Source organism: Leucopleurus acutus (assembly GCF_964270905.1).
Source record: "Leucopleurus acutus genome assembly, chromosome: 8".
Lineage (NCBI taxonomy): Eukaryota > Metazoa > Chordata > Mammalia > Artiodactyla > Delphinidae > Leucopleurus > Leucopleurus acutus.
Genome location: NC_139151.1, coordinates 8,498,940 through 8,525,764, shown reverse-complemented (window position 1 = coordinate 8,525,764; position 26,825 = coordinate 8,498,940). Strand labels below are relative to the sequence as shown.

Sequence of the window (26,825 nt, the reverse complement as noted above, 5' to 3'; positions counted from 1 at the left end):
TTGCTCCAGACCCTCTCCTTCTCTTACAAGGTGCAGTGTTGGGACTCCCATGCCCAAACTGCCAGGGACTTCACTAAGTCAAGACCCTGGGACTTCACTAAGGGGTGGCAAGGAAGAGGAGCATCTGGTTGGGATAGTAATGTTAAAAGAACCTGTTAAAAGAACAGACCTGCCATTGATGAAGAAGAAAGCTGATGCCGAGCCCTGACGAGATCTCAGGAAATTAACGGATCTGTGCTGACGATAGAGGAAACGGTTTTTAAGACTGCTTAGGATGGAGGCTGCCTGAGCAGTTAGAGGAGGTGGTGGAATTAAGTTTGCGTCCTACCCCTCTAAAAGGGATTGGCAGAAGGGAGCCCTGTAGAGCATGAGATAAAGTTGAACAGGTAAGTGGAGCTAGCCTACAGAAGACTTTAACTGGAAGAAGGGTTTGAACTAGATGTGGTAAGTAGGGAGGAGTCTTTGAAGATGCTAGAGCAGGAGAGAGACTCCTTGAAAGTGGAATTCTGGAAATGAATCTGGCATTTGAATGCAGGACAGATTGAAAAGGAGAGGGCTTTGATAACTGGGAAATCAGCTAGGAAGCTGCAATCTGAGTGCTCAGTAGAAAGGCTGTGCTTCGTTCACTGGTTTTTTTTTTTTTTTTTTTTTTTGCGGTACGCGGGCCTCTCACTGCTGTGGCCTCTCCCGTTGTGGGGCACAGGCTCCGGACGCGCGGGCTCAGCGGCCATGGCTCACGGGCCCAGCCGCTCCACGGCATGTGGGATCTTCCCAGACCGGGGTACCAACCCGTGTCCCCTGCATCGGCAGGCAGACTCTCAACCACTGCGCCACCAGGGAAGCCCCGTTCACTGGTCTTTTTCCCTACACTGTACTGTCCTTTGAGTGTGAATTGGTTTTGAGTTGTACAGGTCAAGATGTACTATTGACAGCTGCTGTTGAACTGTGAGTGCCTTAAGGACTCATTCATTTTTTTTATCCCCCGCATCTGGTACAGAGTAAATTCACAAATATCCCTTGTGGCTGAAGCATGTCAGAGGCATGGGTTAGGTGTGTCTGAACAGTTTGAATTATCTAATTTCTGTCCATTTTTGACCTACAGATTGGAGGTAGGAGTACATGTATTTGTAAAGAGGGGGAAAGAAGACCTGTGTATGTTTCTGTAATAAGAGAGGTGATCGGGGTATAAATGTGAAGAATTCGAAGGGAGATTGAGAAACAGCTTCTCTCCTACTGTTTTTCCCCCTGCAAATTCCCAGGAAAGACACAGATCTAGAGAAGTTGAGAATTACTACCTTTTACTGATAATGTCCCAGACCCAGGTTCTAATTTCACTAAGCAGTCGCACATCACGTGTTACATAAGTATGTGAAGACTCCTTTCCAGGGACTCTGAAATTTGGACATCAGGACTTAAATTCGTATCGTTACATTAATTACAAGCCTGTTTTAGGTGTAGGACTTTTATGGTTTTGGGGGGGGGGAGCTGGGGAGCCTTTTTCTGCCTTAACCTGTCCTTAATGGTATTAAAGAAGTGACCCCTGTTCCTGCAGAATTGGCCTTCTGTGGCAGGAAACAAAATGAAGAACCAACTCAGATGTCATTGTCAGTGACACAGAGCTTGTGTTCTTGGGTTTCAGGTTAACCCAAGGCACACACTGTAGTGCCTAGGCATAAAAACACTGGTCTCTTTTTTTCTAGAGAAGGAACTTTTAGGTTTTTCTTGTTGAAACTTTGTAAGAGAAATTTGAAGAATTCAGAGTTTTTGTTTGCTTGGTATCACAGTACAGCTTTAGCCAATGTGGGTACAGAAGTTTGGTTCCTTAATGTTTATCCTTTGAGTCTGGCCACTTGTTGATTTGAAATAGAGTTGCTCTCAGTACACAAGAATTTATGTAAAGATATATATTACCTCCTTTCTCTTCCTCATTCAGGTAATCCTGCTTTAGATAGCGCATTTTTCCACTTCTGCACTAATCTCATATTCTCTTTTTGGTTGGGGACTCTTCTTATCTGGACTATTTTCTCAGTATAAGGAGGGAAATTCTATTAGTGGTGTCTTCATTCTTGCAGAGTACGAACGTGGCTTATCTACCTAGATCTTGATATATCATAATATGTGCCCCCCCATAACCATATAAAGAAGAACTTGATAATTTGTTTTTAAGGATATTTTCTAACCTGTGCAAGAACAACAAAGCCTTCTTGTTATTTCATAAATACAAACAGGGACTAATAAAAGACCTTTTGTCTAAATATCCCAAATTTAAGGTTAATTAGTGGCATGAGGTTAAATTCTGGTTCCTTGAACAGCGATTTGCTAGTTGCAGATTAACCAGCGATTCAGTTTCCCTGAGGAGCAGGAAGTACTTGGATATTGTTTTATGGTTTTAGAGAGATTCAGAGAAGCAATTAGCAGTTCTCTGGAGGTGCCCTGGAAAGAGCAGTTGTGGGCAGCTGGGAGATCTGGGGACTGGTCCCAGTTCAGCTGCTTGTGAACTTGAGCGAGTCATTTGGGCTTCAGTTATTTGTCTTTTAAGAGAAGATCCTTACTAGCTCTAAGCTTCTATCAAGATTTTCCACTGACACTTAAGTGCTTCTCTTTCTTAACAAGTGGAATTTATTTCAGACTTACCTTGAGTACATTTAGCATTGGCACAGAGAACCAGGATTTTAATCCTGTCCCCACAATTTAACCTTATGCCACTGAGCTAACATTTATGTTTGGAGGTTACTTCATTGAGTGCTGCTGGAATACACCTTCAGATTTCCTAGGTGGGTTGTGGAAAGGAGTGCAGATAGAAAAAAAATTAGAAAACAATGGTATTGACCTATACCATGTGTGTTCGTTCTTTTTTCCATGCCAGCATTTCAAAGAGATGCCATTGTACTGTTGCCCCTTGTTTCACTTTTTTTCAGCTTTTGAGCAATGTCAGGGCAGGTCTAGCTTTAACACTGCTTCCCAAACTTTTTTCATACTGTGACACACATGGAAATTATTGTTGTGTCACTGAGGAAAACTGGCGGCGACCCACAGAAGACAGCTGGCCTGTGATCTGTGGCTGTCCCATCCCCACCTGGCCATACACTGGCGAGGGGATCCCTGTCCTGTGGCCCATGTGACCATTAGAAAGGTCAGCATTACACATTCAAAGTCTTTGTCCCAAACTCTGCCTAACTATCAAGAGGAACTGTACCACTAGTTAGTCTTTTTTTTTTTTTTAAACCAAAGTATGTTATATATTAATTATCCCTTGAAATGTAACCCATTTTTACCTGACCATATCTGGTTTGGGGGGTTAATTTCTTTTTCAAATTATTATTATTTAAGTTTCAGTTGTACAGCATTATAATTCAACATTTATACACACTACAAAGTGATCACCGCCACAAGTCCAGTTACCATAATTATTTTTCTTAAGTCTGTGTCTAATCTGTTTTGCCCTTATGTACCTTTATGCTCTTGGCTAGTTTAATATTTAAAGACCATACTTGTCCTTAAAAAGTGGCCTTTTTTTAAAGTGTGTGAATGGTAGTTAACTGATAAAGGGCTGGGAAATGCTTTCGTCATGATGCTTTGACCTCATTAGATTATGGGCAGACTTGCTCTGCCTATTTTTAGAAGATAGGGAATTTCTTTTTTTGGGGGGGGCAATTTCTTTAAGTAGCTTATTTTATGTTTTCCATTATAAAAGTAATATAGAAAATGTGAAAATACAAAAAGTAGAGTGGGGGAAAATCATTCATATTTCTGTTTCCCAAATACTGTTAAAATAACATGGTTTTTCTCATCTTTTTCTTTTTTTTTTTTTTGTGCATTCTTTCTGAATTGTGGACATTTTCAAACGTTTACATGATAGAGAAAACTCTAATAAACCCCATGTACCCCTGAGCCAGCTTCTAATACATCCAGCTAGCACAGGGCCAGTCTTGTTCTACACCCCAAACTCCCAAATGGTTTTGAATCAAATCCCAGAAATAATCATTTCATCTGTAAACACTTCAGTATGTATCTGTCAAAGATAAGAACTAGTTTTCAAGGTAACCTCAATACCATCATCACACCTTAAAAAATATAGTCCTTGGTATTACCAAGCAACCAGTCAGTGTACAGATTTTCCTGTTGGTCTCACTTTCTAACACCATTTGTTTGAATCATCAGGTTGAAAGAAGGGTCCACACATCATGTGTACACTTTTAATTAGACTAAAACCGTATGGGCATTCAGAAGAGATAATGTGGACTGTAAACCTTGGAGATGCTAAGAGCTTGCACTTCAGAGTCATGTAGGCTGGGTTTCAGATCCAGCTCTGCCACTTGCTAGCTGTGTGACCTTGTGCAAGTTACTTAATCTCTCTCACTTTAGTTTTTTTTATCCTGTAAAATGGGAAGAATGTCTACCGTAAGACCACCATGAGGATCGAGTGAGTTAATGCTGGTTAAAGCCCTGTAGAGCCCCATAGGTAGTTAATGCTCAATAAATACTAGCCCTGTCCAGCACGTAGTATAGCATCAGTGCATAGATTTGTGGAATAAAAATAGAGTAAGAGTCAAGAGCTATGGAATTTGGTTTCATTCTGCCATTTAGGGGAATCACTTCAAAGTTTTGTACCCTAAATTTCTCGTCCAAAAAGGGGGGTGGAGTAAACAACCTGATGATCGCTGAAATTCCAGTGCTTGCAGGAAATGAGTATTTTAGAAACAGCATGAGCTTCAAAAACAGACTGGGATTTGCATCATGCTTTGTTATTTACAGGCATTTAATCTTCTCAGCCTCAGTTTCTTCATATGTGCGATGGAACCAATAATACCTACCTGATAAGATTGTTGTGATGAGCAGCAAGATAAGTGTGTCTGGTTCCTACTGTGTAGTAGGTACTCACATTATTAGTCAGCATTTTATGATTATAAAACAAGAATGTTACATTGGAGCATTTTCAACATCTTAAAGAGCTATGTATTTTGTAGCATTTATATAAATGAAGATGACCAAGTATCTTACGGGAAAAGGAATATACACTGGAAGGGTGAACCTAGAAACTGTTTCCAGAACATGGACAATGGAAAATTGAGGGATTATTCAACCATGTTGATAAAAGAGGATATGAGGATCCCTAAAGAAATTCAAGAAGGTCTTTGCAACAGATAGTTGGTTAAGTTGAATAAACCTATTTTCTGTAGCATTTGAAAATTTCATCAGTAAGTTAAAGATGTGGCTTTTTTTAATTGAAATATAGTTTGCATACAGTGGTATGTTAGTTTCAGGTGTACTAACATGGTGATTTGATATTTGCATACTTTATGAAATGATCACTGCATTAAGTCTAGTTACCCATCTGTCCCCATACAAAGTTATTAGAATATTATTGACCATATTCCTTATGCTGTATGTTACATCCCTGTGGCTTATTTATTTTATAACTGGATGTTTGTACCTCTTCGTACCCTTCACCTATTTCTCCCCCACCTCTACCTATTTCTCCCCCACCTCCAGCCCCCTTCCCCTCTGGCAACCACCTGTTCTCTGTATCTGTGAGTCTGTTTTCATTTTGTTTTGTTTTTTTAGATTGCACATGTAAGTGAGATCATATGGTATCTGTCTTTCTCTGATTTATTTACTTAGCATAATACTCTCTAGATCCATCCATGTTATCATAAGTGGCATGATTTCTTTTTTGTTATGGCTGAGTAATATTCCTGTGTGTGTGTGTGTGTGTATCTTCTTTATCCATTCATCTATCGGTGGACACTTAGTTTGCTTCCATATTTTGGCTATTGTAAATAATGCTGCAGTGAACACTGGTGTGCATGTGTCTTTTCGAATTCGTGTTTTTTCTTTGGGTAAATACCCAGAAGTGAAATCACTGGATCATATGGCAATTCTGTTTTTAATTTTTTGAGGAACCTCTGTACAGTATTCTGTAATAGACGCACCAGTCTACAGTCCTACCAACAGTGCACGAGAGTTCCCTTTTCTCTCATTCTCACCATAAAGACACCTGCTACTTGTCTTTTTGATGATAGCCGTTCTGACAGGTATGAGATGGTATATCATTGTGGATTTGATTTACTTTTCCCTGATGATTAGTGATGTTGAGCATCTTTTCATGTGCCTGTTGGCCATTTGTATATCTTCTTGGAAGAATGTCTATTCAGGTCCTTTGCCCATTTTTTAATCAGGTTGTTTGGGTTTTTTTGATGTTGTGTTGTATGAATTCTTTGTATATCTTGGGTATTAACCCCTTACCTGATGTTGTTTGCAAATGTCTTCTCCTATTCATAGGCTGCCTTTTGTTTTGTTGATAGTTTCCTTCACTGTGCAAAGGCTGTTTTTAGTTTGATGTACTGTAGTTCCATTTGTTTATTTTGCTTTTGTTTCCCTTGCCTGAGGAGACAGATCCAAAATAAATTGCTAAGACCAAGAGAGTGCACTGCCTATGTTTTCTTCTGGGAGCTTTTGGTTTCAGGTCTTATATTTAACTCTTTAATCCATTTTGAGTTTATTTTTGTATATGGCGTAAGAAAGTGGCCCACTTTCAGTCTTTTGCAGGTAGCGGTCCAGTTTTCCCCACACATTTATTGACAAGACTGTCTTTTCCCCATTGTGTATTCTTACCTTCTTTGTCATAGATTAATTGACCATATAAAAAGATGTGGATTGGGTGTGTGTGTGTGTGTGTATGTGTGTATTAATTGTTAGTGATTGGAATATGCTGTGTTTGCTCTAATGATATTGTTGGTTTAATGAAAATGACTTACACTAGCTGTTATAAAGAGAGCTGCACTGTTAACTGACTCAGAAAACCAAATCCACTCTGAGTTTACTGACCCCAAAGTACTAGTCAGCATTTCCCCAACTTGCTTGATGATAAGAATCACCTGAGGTACTTTTAAAGCTACAGATCACTCCTTTAGAAATTTTGATTCCGTGAATGCTGAGTTAGGGCCCAGGAATCAGTCTCCCTCCCTCCCGCCCACCCAGCAGACCCTCCTGTATTTATACCTCTGCCCAATGTCGTCCACCGTTGGTTGAGCCAGGTGATCCTGCGTTGCCGTTCCATGTGTGTAGGCTCACCTTTGCCTGGTTATTTCACTTACCTATGTTAATTTTTTTCCAAATGCTCTTATGTATTAATCACATTCATAGCAGTAACATTATCTCTGGGCTCAAATGTATCACTTCCATTTTTTATTGGAGCCCTGCATCACCTTCCTCCTCCCTTTGCTGCTTCCTGTCAGTATCATGCAGGAACTGACCTTTACTCTCCTCCTGGGCTGGCCCCCATGCCGTCCCATTTCTTGGCTCACATCTTACATCCTAAGAAGTATCTGAAAGACTTTATTTTGCCCACAAACTTGTTTGATAGTTTGGAAGTGTAATCGAGTCCCAGGTTAGAAATAATTTTCCCTCAGAGTTTTGAAGGCCTCGTTGTACTTCCCAGTATCTGTAAGTGCCCTGGAGGTGTGGTGGTTCACACCTTTTCTACGAAACCTTGCTTTGTTGGTTTGGTTTCTCTTCTCTCCCTCACTGGAAGTTTGAAGATACTCTCTCTATCCCTGGTGGTCTGGAGTTTCACGATGATGTGCCCTGGTGCAGGTATTCATCATTGACTATTCCGAGTGCTCCGTGGACCCTTTCATTCTGGAAATTCATGTCCTTCAATCCGGGGACATTTTCTTCTATGATTCCTGTGATTTTTCTCCCGATCTTTTCTTTTCCTTTGATCATTTTTCATAATATCCATTCTTGTCATATGGATATGACAGCTTTAATGAGAGCCCATTATAGTTTTCAGTTTCCTGCTCTCCACATTGGAGCAGGTTTGAGATCTATTGCCAGAATGAATGTGATAAGAACTTAGCATTTCACCACAGCTCTCTAGACCCCACTAAGGCATGTCCACGGGGACCTGGAGCGTCCAGCCCTCTGCTCACTTCCGGTTCCATCACCCCAATTCGCCCACTGGCCTCAGTCACTAGAAATGCACTGCTTCTCTCTTTCTTCTGCTCTAGAAACATGCTCTGCTGCTCTTTGGGTGAATCCACAAGTACTTAGTATTTTAAAAAGTTAATTTTACTAAGACACTAAGGTAAATGAAGGAAGAAAAGTTAGAAAAAAAAAAAACCCGAAGGGAATTTACGTATCAGAAAACGTGTGGTGTAAAAGCAGGGGCAAACTCTTAAGAATACAGTTTTTTGAATTGATGTCAGCATGAAACCAGGATGCTTACACTTGCTCCAAGAGTTCCTCCTGAAAGCTGCTTTTCTTCACAGAACCAAATGGGATCGCTTGTTCTTTCTACTTCGCTGTACCCTAAACTTATTCCCGGGTGCCTACATGCAACCTGTTCGTTTTCTCAGAAAACAGAAGTGCCTTCCCCCACTCCCTCCGCCCCCATGGATTGTCCCCACCTCGGGGCCCAGGCCATCCAGCCCTCTTGTCTCTCCCTGTGACGCTTCAGTCTTGCATTGACCTCCTTCGCTCTTTATTAAAGTATGTTTTTAGGTCTCCCTAACCTGTTTTTTTCTCATCTATCTTTTTTTCTTAATTATTTTCACTGGCCACTTTTTAAGACTGATGCTGCCTGCTCTGCAAAGCAATGCTTTTAAAGCTGTTTCTTCTATCAGCCTAGTCTTTCTAGCTCTGGTGGGCCTCTGTGGCAGATAATAACCTCTTTTTGGAGCTTTCAGATTCTTGTTTCAGGTCTAAACAGTGCTTTCATTCCTCAGTTCATTTACAGATCAAAGAGAATATTTTTCAGTTAATTTTTTATTAGGAAGAAATCCAAATACCCTGAACGGAATATCAGCTAGTTTACAGTTACAAGCTTAGCCACTTTCCTACGTTCCCACTGGTCCATCATTCTCTTGTTCTTAAGGGATTACTGAGATTGATCCAGGGAAGGTACTTGCAAGAACTTTCCTAAAGTAGATGACAGTTCTTTCAAAATCAATAAATACTTGTGTTAGTGCTTGAGACAGAAAGAAGGAAATAATCACCTGTAATCCTATCTCCCAGAGATTATTTCTGCCATTCAGAGACCTCCAACACATGATTAGGAGCAGGTTTTTGAACTGTGTTTTGATCTTTAAGTTTGAAATAGGACTGTCTAAAAGTATGTTTGAGTTTTGAAGGGCTGTGATGAAACTTCTGAGTAGGTATCTCATGGGTCTGAAACACAGGAGAGATCTGAGCTGAAGATACAAATTTGGGAGTCATTAGCATTTAGTTGGCCTAGTTGGAGGCCAAACCATCGGAGTAAGTGGGGTAGGGAGAGTAGGGAGTAGGTAAAGTGGTTAAACTGGAGAGCCTCAGATGGTACTATGAAGACAGTCCACATTCAGGGAATGGGCAGAGGAAGAAGGGTTGGGAGGAAGCCCAGGAAAACACAGTATCCAGGGGAGATGAGAATGGAATTAAGTGTCAGATGCTTCCAAGAGGTAAAGGAAAATAAGTCTCAACTATTTCATTGAATTTTGCCATGTTGGTAAGTATATGTTTACAGTTCCGTTGCCCCTAAAAGATGGAGACTTTGCAGGGGTTTGGCCCTTAAGGGTATGACGTTAGTCATCTTTGGTGAGACAGTATTGAGTTGTGTCTCTACAACGTGGGCTCTGGCATCAGCATCCCGTATCTACTGTGTGATAAATAGCCATGTGACCGCTAGCGAGTTACTTAATGTCTCTGTGCCTCCGTTATCTGTGATATCTGTGACATGTGATGGTGATGGTGTCTGCTTCATAGAGGAGTGAACGTTGTAAAGTGCAGAAAAGTGCCTGGCTCACTGTAAACACTACATGGTGTTTGTTGGAGGTGAACTGGATGCGGTAATAGTATCACTTTTAGCCCAATGCCTGGCATTTAACAGGTATTTTAACATGAAAATTCAACAGCTTGTGACTGCAAAGCAGTGGATTTGCTTTGGCTAGTACAGTTCCAGTCATTTTAAACTCTACCAGCATATACAGAATATAATCGTGCCAGGCCAGAGAAAGAACTCGGGACTGAGAATTCGCTGCATGTAGCTTTTAAACTGTGTAAAACTCAGATAGGAACTTGAACCCACATGCCGAGACTTGAACCCAGCCTAAATCCTGATTGGGACTGAACCCAGCCAAAACCCACAGTCTTCCAACTGAGATCACACACCTGCTTTCAGGACTTACTGAAGTTCAGGTTCTTGATGTCTCATTGCAGAAAGAATTCAGTGAGAGAGAAAGTGATAGGTAAGTAGTGGATTTATTTAGAGAAAAACACACTACACAGAGTGTGGGCCATCTCAGAAGGTGAGAAAGGCACCAGGGTATGGGGCTGTCAGTTTTTATAGGGGTGGGTGATTTCATAGGCTAATGAGTGGGAGGAGTATTCCAGCTATTTAGGGAAGGGGCGGGGATTTCCAGGAATGGGGCCACCGCCCACTTTTTGATCCTTATGGATCCTTGGAACTGTCATGGCGCCTGTGGGTGTGTCATTTAGCTTGCTGATGTGTTACAGTGAGTGTATACTGAGGCTCAAGGTCTAGTGGAAGTCGACTTGTCTGCCATCTTGGACCCATTTGGTTCTAATCAGTTTATGTCATGTCCTCAGGCTATGTTATTCTTTCAAAGGTTGTGCCTGCCCCTTTCCCTCCTGTTTCACTGGCAGAGTATAGCGCTCTAAGCAAAGACTGTGTGAGCCGGGAAGGTGTGTGATGTGTTCTGTGTGGGTGAGGCTGAGGGCTGGAAGGGATGTTGTCAAGAGGACTGGAGAGGCCGGGCCAGGTCTTGCAGGCAGGATGAGGAGTTTTGTATTATTAAACCCAGAGAAGCCTTTGAGTGATTTTAAACCATGACTTGATCCAATTTGTGTTTTGAAATCCCTTTTGCTGCTACAAAAGACTTTCTTCCTCTCTAGTTGTAAAACACTTAGGATAGATTTAATATATTAAATAAAAGAAACTGATTTCTTAGCCCTAAATACTAAGGTCTTTGAGTTGTTTGCCAGAAAGAGTTCCTGCGTTAAGAATCTACATCAGTTTACATCTTAGATATCAGAAACTTGAGTTATAAAAATAAAATGATTTACGTCTAAAATTTTTCATTTAGTGTCAGAGGGATAGTCTTAAAACTTTTAAGTCTGAAATCCTTCTTCTGCCTGCTGGAATCAGATTACCTTCACTCCCTGTTGTGACTGTTGGTGTATCTGAAAAGTGATAGCCTGAATGTTGATTTACTGTGCACGCAATTTTCACAGGAATTTGTCTTTTCCCATTTGTTCCATTTTAAAAAGAAATGGCCTTTTATGGTCCTAGTTGCATTAAAAGCGGTCACAGGGTGTTTCTTTTCATTAGAAATGCATTCTCTGTTGCACGGTAAATTTCTTTCTTGTAATTCTGATCATGAGCAACATCTTAGATTTCAGTTACTTCCTTTCAGTATTTGCGTGGGTACTCTGTGCCAGGCACCGTTTAGCATCTCGGGCTGCATTGTGAACTAAACAAAGATCCCTACCTTTGAGGAGTTTATATTCCAGTTGGAGGAGGCAGATGGCAAATAATAAGTGTAATTAATATCTTTATTATACTACTAATAAATATAACTAGTATACTGGGGGTGGTATGTGCTATGAAATTAAAAGTAGAGCAGTTGATGCAGTGAGTGAGGAGCCTGCAGCTTCAGATACGGTGGTCAGGGTAGCATCATTGAGAAGGTCTGACTTGAGCAAAGGATTGGAAACTTGTGCGGATTTGCAGGGGGCGGGGTGGGGGAGGAGGTGGTGAAGATCCAGCAGAAGGAACAGTCATACAAAGAAAGGCCCCAAGGCCAGAGTGCTCCAGGCCTGTTTGAGGAACAGTAAAGAAGCCAGCAGGTCTAGAGGGAGGGACGGAGTTCCTCAGCCTTTTAGAAACAGACTTCTCAGTCAAATCCAGAAGTTCATAAGCCAAAATAAGTGAATAAATTAGGGAAAGAATTTTCATTCTGTGAATGCTCTGCAGGTGGTAATCTATAAATACCCCGACTCATGTCTTAACTTGATTTAGGTAATTCCAAAGTAACACGAAAGTTTCTTAAATTCATTTCAAAGGGCAACTAAACAAACAAGCAAAAAATCTCTTTTTCTGTGAATGAGAAACTGATGATAGGCCACAAGCTCATATGGCCTCGCATTTAGTAAAAGCTGCAAATCTACCTCTCCAATTTAGAGATCTCAGGTTAAAAGCCACAGGCTTTGTTTTACAGCAAAGGATGGCAAAGGTGCCAAATGCACGTATCTCCAAGAGGGGCAGTGATGGGGGTGAAGATTGGGCTGAGTCTGGGAGAAGCTGCCCTGTAAGAGTAGGTTTGGTCACCTCCCTTATTTCTTTCAAGCTCAGTTGCTCCAGATCCTTTTTTAACATTTTCATTTGGTGATCTATATTTTCTGTTCTTTGACTCAGTGAGATTTTCCATGTGTTTCTTAAGTTTGCGACCTAAATCAGGCACACTACTTTCATAAGGTCCTGTTACCAAATCAGGTCTGGCTGCTGGCCACTTAGAAATCAATTAAGAGAGAGAGAAATGTTGGTAGAAAGGAAAGTTGCTTTTAATTATAGAATGCCTGCAATCTGCAGAGGTGGTGGACTCAGTGTCCCCCCAAAACCATCTCCAAAGATTCTGATTGGCTGTGAAAGTTTTTAAAGGGAAAAAGGGAAGTAATCCTAGTCAGTCATTCACGTAGCGGGTCACAGTCATCGACATCCCACTGTGTGCAGGCTTGCTGATGTCTTGTGATGATCCCCCCTGCCCAGCTGTGCAGCGTGTGGGAATCTTATTCCCCCACCAGGGATTGAACCTGGGCCACGGCGGTGAAAGCGCCGAGTCCTAACCACTGGACTGCCAGGGAATTCCCTTGATTTTTCTTTAGATGCTGTCGTGTTCACAGTTTGTTCGCAGGATTACTGAAGGGGAAGCTGGGGAAGAGATCTGGTTATCTGTTACTTATTCTTCATTTCTACTCCTTTGATCTACGGAAAGAACCAACAGACTAGGATTAGGCAAGGTATCACGTGGTCAAAAGATCTGAAAGGTGTACTAGGGCTGGAGATGAGCAGAGCTGGGGTGGGGGGAGTGGGGGGCGCTGGGGGCTGGTTTAAGGTTAGTGACAAGGCAAAGAGGCCTCCTGCAGAGAGCTCTTTCCTGCCAAATGCTGCTTACAAATCCCCACTTGTCAGAACATCATTCCTTTTCTGTGGGATCATGGGCAAAGGTCTGTCTTCTGTAACTTCTTCCTGCTGACGTAGGGTGTCGTATTCTTAGAGTGGAAGATGTTGACATGGGTCTGTAGCATCTCTTTTCTCACAGTTGTAGTTGTCTGTTTCCATACAGGGGCAGAACAAGCTACAATTATTTTGATGCCCACAAAGATGCAGATTATTTTCAGCAGTAGTGTTAATCCCATTCTCTTAAGGTCAGTTCTTGGCGCTGTGCTAGCCGTAGATTCCGTACTGCTCCAGATGGAGTGGTTTGTCACAGCTGCAGTCTGGTCATCCTGCAGTCAGCCTTTCCCCTCGGGTGGCAGTTACGGTATCTGTAAAACCATTCAGGAACATGCATCAGACACTGAGTCTGTAACTCTATTGTCCTGATCGTCAGCTGCTTGAGCCTGCTCCCTTGTGACTCAGAGGCCTGGGAGGCTTCAACTTCCCTACAGACAAGAGGCAGGAGACGGGGAGGGGCGTTTGTACTCGGGCGGGGTTGGGGTGCAGGTTATGTGATCAATACTAATATAGAAGAATGCTGCCACAGTTGCACGCATGTCAAGTGTATCGTGTTGGTGTGTATATTCAGTATCATCTTTGTTTTGCATATACAGTGTTCTTTATAAAGAACCAGGCTTAGTTTATCCAGGGAGGTGTTCTGCTGTACTTGCCCATAACTGATCTTTTCCCATGTTTCTGAATTTTATTTTTCAGAGTATCCTTTTGTGGTTTCTTAAACTTCTTTCTTACTGATTCCTTTCCCAATTTGTCATGGTTGTTTCATACTTGAGTCTTCTCTGCGAAATTGCTGTTTATTGTTTTGAGTTTAGTTTCCCATGAGGTTAAATATGAGGTATGGTCACTAAAGAAAATGCTGAGAAGCACACGTCTTTGACTTTCTGAAACAAAACATTCTACATTCATCTCACAGTAAAAAAGGAAAATGGTACAGGTTAATCTAACTGAGTTAGACGGGCCCTAGAAAAATTTGCAAGGCCTTTTCTCTCCTTCCTTTAGATAGGACTGCATAAGCATCACCCCAAAAGGTAATGGTCTGCCCTCTTTTTCTTTTTCTTTTTTTTTTTTTTGCAGTACGCGGGCCTCTCACTGCTGTGGCCTCTCCCGTTGCGGAGCACAGGCTCCGGACGCGCAGGCTCAGTGGCCATGGCTCACGGGCCCAGCGGCTCCCCGTGTCCCCTGCATCGGCAGGCAGACTCTCAACCACTGCGCCACCAGGGAAGCCCTGCCCTCTTTTTCTTTAAAAGGAAATGCCATGACCTCTGTAGACCTCCAGTTCCATTGCCATCCTGAGTGGGAAGTTCAGGAGCGAGCACTTCATAGACATTTAATCTCTGTTGAATGACAGAATGAAAAGATTGAATGCACTCACAGCAAGCTTTTTGAGAAATCCCTCTTTACTGGGTATTTTGATAATTGAGTTTTAAACATAATTAAGAACCCAAGATGGATGTCTATTCAGTTCTTTTTTATCCGTTACGTCAGTTTAAGATATTGTGCGAAGACAGGTCTGTTTTGTGTATCTTTCCTATATTCTGTCCTTGGTTTTACTGTGAACGGGTTTCGGATTACATGGCCACAATGGACTTCTGAGATGTCTCACACGGTGTTGACAGTTCACTTAATCACTATTAACATTCAGCTATACTTGAAGTTCTTAACCATAACATTTGCCAAGCTCCATGTCAAAATGCAACTTGAAAAAAATTTTTTCAAACTCAGTGCTGTTAAGTCAGAAATCCTCAAGAAAGTAAAAAGGAGTGGAAACTAGGTGGGATATTCTTACTAAACATTTTAATTTTTATTATGACAGGAAAGTTTTCCCATCTTTACAACTTGTCAAATTTCAGCTCATAGAGAAATCCTCTATAATGGTGACATGGCCTGAGCTCGCCCGGACTTGAAGGAACCTACGTCTGTATGTGACACATTGTGTGTCCTCTTGGTGGCATGAGAAGCAAGCAGTTGAGGGTCCAGCCATTCATAATTCACACTGTCTTAATAGGGGACTTCAGTTTTCAAGGACTGGCTAGAATGTAAAATCTTACCCTTGAAGATTTATTTAATCTTATTTTTAATGAATTGCCTAGGTCACTTGTGATGAAATTGTTTGTATCATCGTACTACTTGATACATGGAAAATATTATTTTTTTAATAAAGACCATATTTCTTTTTTTTTATAAATTTATTTTATTTATGTATTTTTGGCTGCGTTGCTACGCACAGGCTTTCTCTAGTTGCGGCGAGCGGGGGCTACTCTTTGTTGCAGTGCTCAAGCTTCTCATTGCAGTGGCTTGTCTTGTTGCGGAGCATGGGCTGTAGGCGCAAGGGCTTCAGTAGTTGTGGCTCGCGGGCTCTAGAGTTCAGGCTCAGTAGTTGTGGCGCACGGGCTTAGTTGCTCTGCGGCATGTGGGATCTTCCTGGACCAGGGATTGAACCTGTGTCCCCTGCATTGGCAGGAGGATTCTTAACCACTGCGCCACCAGGGAAGTCCCCATGGAAAATATTTTTATTAAATATTTTTAAAGTCTCCTTCGTTAGCAACATGTGTCATTGTTTTCAGGATATACTGTCTCAGATACAAGCTTCTCAGAAGCTTCACAGGAGGGAAAGCAGGGACAAAGAAGGAATTTATTAGTTATCATTCTTTGCATGGTAAAATCATCAACTTCCATCACCAACTTCTAATTCAAAGCAGATTTTAATTTGGATGTTCCATTACTCCTTCTTGAAACACTTTTGTTCCCTGTACATGCTGTGTTACTTTGGTTTTATAATTGAAAATAAATGATATAAACAACATCTCAGCTCTTGAGCCTGGAATACCAGTGTAGTTTATTTTGGGACTTGAGTTGAAAGGCTTTCTGGAATTTGTGATTATACGTCTCAATCCTTAAAGTCTTTCCAGAAACCCTATATCTTATGAGTTCATTGTCACATTTTTCATTGATAGGTCATTGTTTGCTGGTGAAATCCCAAGAATAAGTGGTAGCAATCTGGCATTTTATCAGTGACTGTATTAAAGCAAATTTTCAGGAGATGAGTGTGATACAGATCTTATCTAACAGAAGGTAGAGGGTGTCAGGCACATACAATTTAGGGATAAAAGTAGGAGCAAACTAGGTTAACCAGAGGTAGAGGAAAGACTTCAAGACTGGGGTACACAGAGGGATCACATCCTGGCACATCTAGATACAGTTCTTATATATCAGTTCCATTTCTTTGTATGAATGAGAAGGAAGAAAATGGAAATTTTGTTTTATACAAAACAAATAGGATAGGCTGCAATCTACATTATAGAACTGAATTCATCAGCTGCCTTAGTAACCTATTGTAGTTAATTTGTTACATTGTCAACAAGCTTGTCGGGTGCTCTTTTGTAGTACCTTACACTGGCTATCTTTTTCTTCTTTCCTCTCCCATAGTTGCTAAAAAAACAGATGTGTTGAGATTAGTCCAAAAGCCACAATCAGAGGGGCTTGGTTTCTTCCAAGTCGGGGGATGACTGTCTTTTCCCTTAAAAAACAAAGTTAACCCTTTTCTATGTTTATGATAGAGAAATAAACCAGTCTCTATTTCAGTCACTGTTTTATTTTATTATTATTTTTAATGGAAGAGGGGAAAGCTTGCTATAAATACAACTGATCTTTTAAAACAAGAAATGTACCGTCTTTGCAAGCTAGTCATTTGTAGATCCTTTATTTCCAGGCAAAAATGCCATCATTAGAACTTTTCTCTCCTTTTTATTCCATCCACCCATATCTGAAAGTGTATTATTCTGTGTTCCTTCTGGCACGTCAGTGGTTTGCTTGGGCTGAAGACCACACACTGGAAGCACAGGGAGACCCCCGGATCAGCGTGAGGAGAGCGGCTGGGAGACCCCACCCTCATCCCTCCATGAAGAAAGCAGCTAGATTTTGCCGTCTTCGCCAGCACCAAGATGTTGTGAAAGGAGGAGCTGGAATTCTTTCATGTTTTCAAATCTACAACTGCTAGTTTATACAATCTTAATTTCATGCATGTAACCAATCCTTTTTCTCTTACCTTTTCCGTGTTTCTTAATGGATTTTTCCTAGAACACTTGCCTTGGTTTTTCCCTTTTTCACCCACCAGATACAAGCATTCTATTTCTTGCCAAGCTGACAGATTTCAAAGTAGAAGTATCCTATCTGATATGAAGACTTAGGCCTTAAAAAGTTTGTTAATGAGGTTACTTGTCTTGGCATTTACCGAACGCCTAACTTTTATTTTGCTGAACTCTGTTGGCCTTAAAGGATTTCTCAGTGGCTTATTAGCAGTGATTGGGGTAATGAAGACACTGGCACAGGTAATTGCCTTTGTTTTCTTGTGGCAGAAAAGCTTTTTCCACCTCTGCTAAGTCCCACTAAAATGAAAACTCAAATAGTGATCACATAAAGAAATTAATGTGTGAACTAGTTGCTGCATATTAGGAATTCTGTGCAAGATTTTCGCAATTAGCTTAGAACCTCTTTAGCAGTACCTGCAGATTGTTTAGAGTAAACAATGGGGTAAAATAGATTTTTCTTTTCCTGAAATAACACTCTAAAAGGAATAAGATACGGTTTATGCTTAGATGTCACTGAGGTATACATGTAAGATTGTATCATATGAGCCATCTTTTAGACTGAAGAAAAGATGTTATCCTGTTAGAAAACAGAATGAACGTATGGTCAGATTTAATGTGGGCATATTGAATTACTTCTCGCTCAGTTCCTAAGAGGGCCGAGAACATTCCAGTAACAACTTGTCAAGAGTTGTCGGCCATATTTAATTCTCTTAAATTATGTAGTTGGAATGGGCCTTCATAACAGTTGGCTCTGTAAAGAAAAAAATTAAAAAGCTTAGTATTCAGGTGTTGACACTAAGAATTGACCATCTGTCAGAAAAGAGAATCCAGCAGAATGACCTTGCATACTTTCCAGGAGAAAATGATAGGACCGATCTAGGGCTCTGGTAGGTTGTTGGTGGTGGGAGGTACGTGACAAATAGTGCTTATCACCGGAAAAAAATGGCTTCATTCAGCTCCTGAATTTAGCCAGCTGCTGTGATTGCATCAACAAAGCACCTAATCATGTAGCCGCTACGAAGCATCACAATTATTTCAAGTAAATCTGCTTTGTAGAATGTGGGAGCTCCGTTCTTTGATAGTTTTGGACTGTAAATTAAAAACGGGGGGTAAAAAAGCTGAGAAGCTAATACTTGGAGAATGTTTTTAGGTTGTAATAGTGTGATTAAGAGCATGAACTTGGAAGGCAGACCGCCTTGGTTTGAATTATGGTACCCAGCTTTTCTGTGCCTCAGTTTTCTCATCACTAAAATGGGGCAGTAATAGTACTTCATAAGGTTATGGGGATAACATGAGTTAATATTTGTAAATAGTGCTTGGCACGTGGTAAGCGCTATATAAGAGTTAAAACTCTGGTTTAGTAGCTGAATTAAACATTGGATTATGAAGATGTCCATCTTCAAAACTTAATGAACATTAAATTAACTTTTCTCTGTGTTTTACTTTCAGCTTTCTCAAGACACAGTGTTTTCTACATGAGTGTAGTTTGTCCAGATTGCAGATGGGTTTACAGAGCCATATTTAAAGAAAGAGCATAAGCGTATACACTTTTCATTGTGTTCTTTTAAAAAACATCCCCAAACTGCTGGGTTGTTGCATATGTGGTAGAAATTCCCACTCCTGCCACGACTTCTCCAGTCTAGAGCATAGGTAGACTTCAGAGAAATAAAAACCTCATGGAAATATTTTAATGGCAGTTAACTCCTAACTCTTGGTATTGGCAACTGGGAAGCTGTGAGACTGTAATAAGTGATGTGTACATGTAAAAGAAGGGAGTGTGGCATGTGGTGTGCATCCTTTATTTAGCAAAACGTTGGATTGTGGGGAAGTTGTTTGCAGTTCTTTTAGGTATTCCCTGTTTGTCTCATCATAAGAATCCCCTGAAGACTGTGGAGATTCTCGTTCAGTAATTTAGGAGTAGAGCCTGGGAACATATACTATCTTTTAAATTAACTAATAGACTTTATCTTTAAGCACATATACTTTTAACAAGCATCTCAGATGATTATGAAGGTAGGGCAAGGTTTATTGAGTTAAGTAGTTTGTCTGTCTTCTCTTGAGCCCCAGCTTTCTCACCAACAGAACCAAAGATATGACTGGAAAGATGGTCTGCTTCCTCACTCACTGTTAGGATTTTGTAATCCCTATTTTCCAAGTGATTATGATACCAAAGGATTCCAGTATGTGTGATGGAATATGAGTTGAGGAAATTAGCCTTCTCTTTACCAGAAAAACTAATTCAGCAAACTTTTAAAAATGTCTTAAGAAAGAAAAAACTTTCTGATAAAACAGCAAGCAAGCTTCAAGTAATTATTAGTAGTTTGGTTTCTAAGTACTGACAATGTAAGGTAATAAAACATCCAGGGACTTCCCTGGTGGTGCAGTGGTTAAGAATCTGCCTGCCAATGCAGGGGACACGGGTTTGAGTCCTGGTCCAGGAAGATCCCACCCACCGCGGAGCAACTAAGCCCGTGCGCCACAGATACTGAGCCTGTGCTCTAGAGCCCGTGAGCCACAATCACTGAGCCCACGTGCCACAACTACGGAAGCCTGCACGCATAGAGCCCGTGCTCCGCAACAGGAGAAGCCACCGCAATGAGAAGTACGCGCGCGGCAATGAAGAGTAGCCCCCGCTCACCACAACTAGAGAAAGGCCACGTGCAGCAATGAAGACCTAACACAGCCAACAATAAATAAATAAATATAAATTTTTTTAAAAAGTCCAAAACTCTGGTAATATGTGTTGTCTTCTGGTTATTGGGGGGGACAATATTTAATGTATTGCTATTTTAGAATTAACAGCCCTTATATTTAGCAAGTATAGTAAACTTTTGAGCAGTTAAAACTTCTCTTTATTGGTCTTATTCTAATCCACGATAATTCTTTCACTTTGTCTAGTTATCACCTGAATATAATTGCTTGGTAATACCTTTCCCATTCTTCATAGTGTCTCAGAACCCAGTCTTTGTTTAGCTAGAGAGTCATGCCTCACTGCCCGTGAGGACACAGTTGTCCAGCAACAAGGGATGTTCAGCAATCAGCAAATTAGTATTGATTATTCTATTCTTGAGCCAGTGATTTCTTTAGGTGAAAGTAAAGGATAATTGCGGGCATTTAGCACACTTACCCGTGGGTTAATTTTAAATCTTTTTTTTTTTTTTGATTTATTTTTGGCTGCTTTGGGTCTTTGTTGCTGTGCCCAGGCTTTCTCTAGTTGCGGAGAGTGGGATCTCCTCTTTGCTGCGGTATGTGAACTTCTCATTGCGGTGGCTTCTCTTGTTGCGGAGCACGGGCTCTAGGTGCATGGGCTTCAGTAGTTGTGGCACGCGGGCTCAGTAGTTGTGGTGCACGGGCTTAGTTGCTCCGCGGCATGTGGCATCTTCCTGGGCCAGGATCGAACCCCTGTCTCCTGCATTGGCAGGAGGATTCTTAACCGCTGTGCCACCAGGGAAATCCTCGTGGGTTATTTTTATCCTCAAAGTCTTCCCCAAGCCTGTCTCGTGGGAGAATAGCAGGTATTTCTTAGGCTCCACAAAGTGATGGCCAACAATTGACATGAGTTGATGTTGGTTTTGTTTGGTTTTGGAGGGGGAGGGAAAGCCTTCAGAACTTATATATATCTGTATACTTTGGATAACAATATAGAGCTCCAAAGTCATAATTTTGAGGTTACTTTCCTTTGGATGAATTTAATTCCTTAAATTTGGGACACATTAATTAATGAATTTCTGTTAAGCCGGTTATACCTCTAGAACACTTTTTAGGATGTACAGCTTATTAAAACTGTTCAACGCATGTGCTATTTTGAATGATATACTTTACACATCTAATTGTGGTCCGTGGTGTTTAATCTCTTTTAGAAACTGGATGGCTTCTACAGGGAGCCAGGCCTCGGCTATAGACCAGATTTGGGAGCTCTTGAGTGATGGCGCACCTCCCACCAAAAAGCCCAGGTAAACAAGGGAAGGGGATCCAAGGAACAGAGGAAATCACCACTGATGGTAGATAATGAAAAATAACGAACTTACCCTACATCCCAGTTGGCATCACTAATCAATATTGGCCTTCATATAAAAATTATTTTTATTTTGCATTTAATTTCTGTTTTTTATCAAGGTCAGAAATGTATATAATTTTAAAAGACAGTTCTTTAAGGCTCATAGTGCCTCACCTCCTCCTTAGAGGTAATCACTTTCAACTTTGTCTGTTTCTTCTAATATTTACATCCAGATTTTTAATACTGTATGTGTACTGCTGTTTCTTAGTTTTGGGTTTTACCTGTTTCTAATTATGGAAGGTAAGGATTAGGCTTGCTGTCCTGAATCCTCCCCTCATCCATCCCCAGCTGCCCTCCCCAAACACACCATGACTCTCCTCACAGCCTCCTAGTGTGTTTTATATCACAATTTTTGGTTTAATATTTACATTGTATGACTGTATAAATAGTATTCATAGCTGAGCCTAATGTGTTATTATGTTTCTTTCCTTGTCCATTTTTTCCTCCAGGTTATTAAAGATTGTCTCTTTTTTTTTTTTTTTGCTTTGTTTTCTTTGAACCTATCAATTTAAATTCAAACTCTGTGATAGAGCGTAAATCTCCTAATCTGCTGACACACGTCAGCAATGTGCAAGTTTAAAGCTGCTCCGTGGGTCCTTCCCTCTGGGCAGTTGTGCTCCAGGCCTGCCACATTGCTGCTGTCTGCCGTTTTCCTTTCCTGTCACCCTGGGAATTCCTTTCACATCTCTCCTGTATTGGATCCTCTGTTTCCTGGATCTTATGTCTTCCTTTTTGGTGTACTCCTTCATTTTGCTGAAAAACATCTCGTTAGCTTCCTTGGTAAGGATTCAGAGGAGAAAAGTTTTGGGAGACATTTGAAAATGTCTTTATCATACTCTTACGTTGATGATTTGGCTGAGTGTAGAACTTCAGATACGGACTCATTTTCCTTACAGTTAATGAAATCATTGCCCATTCTCTGCTAACATCTTAAGTGTTCCTGCCACAATAGCCACTCTCTTCTAATTCCTAGTCCTTTGTATTATATGACCTCTTTTTCTTTTCTCATTAGAAACTTGTAAGTATGGTTATTTTATTCTCAGTAATCTGAAATTTCATAATGATACATCTTCATATGAATCTGGATATCAGGTAACTCTTTCAAGCAGGCTACTAATAATTTCACTTTGGAGGAATTTTCCTGTGTTACTGATTTGATAATTTCCTTTACGGTTCTTTCTGTATTCTGTCTTTGTAGAATTCTTGGTATTCAGATGTTGGGCCTTCTGGATAAGTCTCTAATTTTCTTACAGCTTTCTATCACTTTTGTTTTTATCATTCTACTTTCTCAGAGATTTTCTCAGTTGTATCTCCCAACATTATGAATTTTTATTTCTGTCTTTTTTGTATAGAAATAAGAAATCTTTTCATTTGCCCAGTTTTTTTTATAGCATCCTGTTCTGTTGCACAGATGCCATTTAAAAAAAAAAAATCTATGTCAGGATGTCACTGTTTCCTTTTCAGTTTTTCTCCCCTTTCCCAGATTGTCTCTTATTTCCCCCAAGTTCCTTTCTATCTGCTGGTTTGTTCGGGTATAACTCTCATGCTGGGGATTTTGTTCAAAGGTAAGGTGACCCTTATTTTTCTGCTCATATTTAAGAGAAAACACTGAAAAGCCAATGGAGACTCTGTGTGTGACGAGGGGCTTGGTGGCTGGTGGGCCTCCCTGTGGGTAACAAGCATGGGCCAAGTTCCACAGCCTGCCAGACTCTGTGGGTCTTTTCTCTCATGCTGGCCATTTTCCCCAAAGGGAACTCCTCCCACCTCCTGACCCCATGAGGTTGAGGTGCAGGCGTAAGGTTGACTGCCAACGTCTGGGAGTCTTCCTTTAGGAGAGGGGGGCAGGGGAGAGTCTCATATTTCTTATACAGAATGTACACAGTCCCCCTCCCCAAGCTGTGCACGGTGTTCTCAGATACAGAACCCTCTGGTGGAAGCTCTCTGGAGGACAGGCCTCCTGTCCTAGAGTTCTGACCACTTCTGACACAGCCTTGCAGCGAATTGACCCTCCACCTTCAGCTGTGCCTGAACATTTCCAAGCTTCTGCAGAGGAGATCAGCTCTTACTTGACCGCTTCTAAAATCTATTGACCTCTTTCGTCTACTTTTCCTATTTTTGTCATCTTTTCCTATTCTGCTTTTTATGAATGTATGCCTTCTTAAAAAATTACTACTATTTAGTGTTTTAGGAAGAACCAGAGGTGAAACATAACTGTTAAATTTTTCCCTTTTAACTGGAAGTCTTAAATTTGGAAAAATCACATCTCAGATCTATAATGTATGAGGTAAAGAATTCCAATAGTACAGCACATTCAAATGGAAAACAAAAATCCCTGTTCTCCTCAGTCCCCAGAGTTAACCACTATTTACAGTTCTTATGAATACTTCTAGAAATTTTTTTTTCTTTTCCGTTATGGTTTATTAAAGGATATTGAATATAGTTCCCTGTGCTGTGCAGTAGGACTTGTTTATTCATACTGTGTGCAGTAGTTTGCATCTGCTAGTCCCTCCCTTCTAGAAATTTTAAGTATGTGTTTGTGTGTGCTTCACTTTCTTGATCCCCTTGAACTGAAATGCATTTTTCACTGTTTGCTTCTAATGTCTATTATCAGTCTTCCCCAGCAGACTAAGCTTGTGCGGCCAGGGACTCCATGTGTATGGTGCTTTATGAGTTTTTCATGGAATTGGGAATAGGGAAGGCAGTTCTAAAGGTGGTTTCTTCAAAACCAGCTTTCTCAAGGCTAAAAGTACCTTTCCCTTCTTGCATTATGCCAACATGCAAATCCTTTTTCTGTTCATTGTATTATGTGAGCAAAAGGTCGAGAAGGGCAGTTTCTTAGGAAAACACATGCCATCAGCATGTGTTTAAATTAAAGTGCATAAACATATTTCAAACAGATTTTAATATAGTTTCAGGATGAAGGGGGCGTGGAGAAACAAAAACACAAAAATTTGTACCAAAACACAAAAATTATCTCACACAGAAGTCAGGACAGAACTCAGTGTTTATCACGGGAAGAAAGGAATGTTTTCCACCTTCCGTCATATCCGTTGAATGGTTGTTTCTTTATTTAGGTATGTAAGGCTTTTGTGTTTTCAGAATTTTGTTGGCCACTATTTTTTTTTTTTTTTTTTCCTGCTTGAGGATATCTAGAACAAAGCCGAAGGCAAATGTGTTCCCATATTTGACTATCTCATACTCAGCTTTAGTCACGTTCATTTTCGTCTTTGTGTTCACAAACTTTGGGCTTACGTTTCTTTTTATTAGCTTTTCTTTCATCTCCTGTTTTGCATTTCTCAACAATAGGAATTTCACATGTGGGGGGTTTCTTTTCTCTCTGGAATCCAAATCAAATCAGACATGTTTTTTGAAATTTATGTTTGTTTAAAATACAGTTTAGTTATCAAAACTCAACTGACTGGTGATAGTTGGACCTTTTCCTGATATTGGGTTTTCTTAGGTTGAGAGGACTACAAAGGAGAAGATCGGTCTTACGATGGCTCTTTAGGATTTCCACAGTAGGGTTATTACTTTCTCAACACGTACTGGCACTACCGTGCTCACACTACTTTGGAAAGGCATCAAGCCTGTGCTTGTCATCTTTGCGGCTGTAGGAGTTAGAGCTGAAAACCGTGGCTTTGGACGGTCTTTGTGCCTCGTGTCTGTTGGACGTTCTCAGTCCTCTCGTTTGTTTGACTTTTTCAGGAAGCTGCTCCCAAGCCTGAAAACGAAGAAGCCTCGGGAGCTCGTGCTGGTGATTGGAACAGGCATCAGTGCTGCGGTCGCACCCCAGGTCCCAGCCCTGAAATCCTGGAAGGGGTTGATTCAGGCCTTACTGGATGCGGCCATTGATTTTGATCTTCTAGAAGATGAGGAGAGCAAAAAATTTCAGAAATGTCTCCATGAAGACAAGAACCTTGTCCATGTTGCCCATGACCTCATCCAGAAACTCTCTCCTGTGAGTACCCTTGTGTGAGCCCTGGCATTCGATCTTTCCTAAAACCAGACACACATGCTGAATGCAATAAGGAGATTTATGTTTCTAGCCTATAGATTTGCATAACATTCAGCTCTTCTGCAAAATGTCAGTTTATGGACCCGAATCATGGTAGTTACCTTGACCTCATTTCAGTGTGTTGTGGTGGTGGTGGTGCGGGGGGGTTGGTGATGATGGTGATGATAATGTTGTTGAGGCCTTTATTTGTACAAAATGAGACCACTGTCCCATTATTGCTGTGCTTTAAATTTACTTTTTCTACTCTCACTACTATAAAAGCTGTGTTCCCTGGCATCCATGCCTTTCAGGGAACCTCAGAAAGATTAGAGATAATTCTTATTTTGTGGATGAAGCAGCGCCAGTTTTTAATGTTCCTTTTAAAGGCAGTCACACACACACACACACACATATATATATATATATATATATATGGAATTTTGCTGCGTTTTAGCAAACTGAGCTGCAAATCAATTCCTGAATGATTTAAGGGCCTCTTTGTCTTGCTTCGTTTTAAAAATGTCTTAAAAATCAGGATTCACTTAAGATATATTTGGAAATAGTAGAGTAGCCAAAGCATATTTTAAAGCTTAATGAATTAAGTGCACCTTGAAAAAAATGTAACTCTTATGCCTTAAAAAGTCAATTATCAGTGTTGATTTTTCCCCCTACGCCCTAGGGCCCATAGGAAAGAAGTGTCATTAAGTGTTAGCCTGAAAGGCATTTAGAAGTATTGATAATTCCCTCCTAGATCATGACTCATTCAAAAACTTAGGGCCTTTTACTTGTCTTTTCATTTCTTTGTGCTTAATTGGGGTAAAATGTTACTAACCTAGAACAGTATAAAAAATTAATAGACTTTAAAGAGCTCATGGGACCTCCATCTCATACCATATACAAAAATTAGCTCAGTGGATTAAAGACCTAAATGTAAGAGCTAAAAACTATAAAACTCTTAGAAGAAAACGTAGTTTTAAAGCTTCATGACCTTGGATCTGGCAGTAGTTTTTTAATCATGACACCAAAAGCACAAGAATCAAAAGAAAAAATAGATAAACTGCACTTCACCAAAGTTGTAAAAACTACTAGGCTCACTGAGCATTATCAGGAAAGTGAGAAGACAGCCCCCAGAATGGGAGACGATGTTGACAATTCATATATCTGATAAGGGTGTAGTGTCCAGAATGTATAAAAAAAACTCTTATAACTTAATAAAAACACAAATAATCCAGTTTTTTCAGTTTAATTTGTTTTTGAAGTATAGTTGATTTACAGTGTTGTATTAGTCTCTGGTGTACAGCAAAATGATTCAGTTATACATGTATTCTTTTTCATATTCTTTTCCATTATAGTTTATTACAAGATATCGAATATAGTTCCCTGTGCTATACAGTAGGACCTTGTTGTTTATCTGTCTTATATAGTAATTCGTATCCGCTAATCCCAAACTCC

General features: G+C 40.5%; 1 protein-coding gene across 2 annotated transcripts in view; it reads left to right on the top strand.

The window, feature by feature from the left end:
- FAM118B (family with sequence similarity 118 member B) overlaps window positions 1-26,825 on the top strand; it is a 46,011-nt gene that overhangs the window by 676 nt on the left and 18,510 nt on the right. For both annotated transcript variants that reach the window (XM_082845397.1, XM_082845396.1), the window contains exons 2-3: window positions 21,183-21,275; window positions 25,085-25,337. In XM_082845397.1, the coding sequence (XP_082701523.1) occupies window positions 21,190-21,275; window positions 25,085-25,337 (339 nt within the window). In that variant the 5' untranslated portion in view covers window positions 21,183-21,189. The remainder of the gene's footprint in view (window positions 1-21,182; window positions 21,276-25,084; window positions 25,338-26,825) is intronic.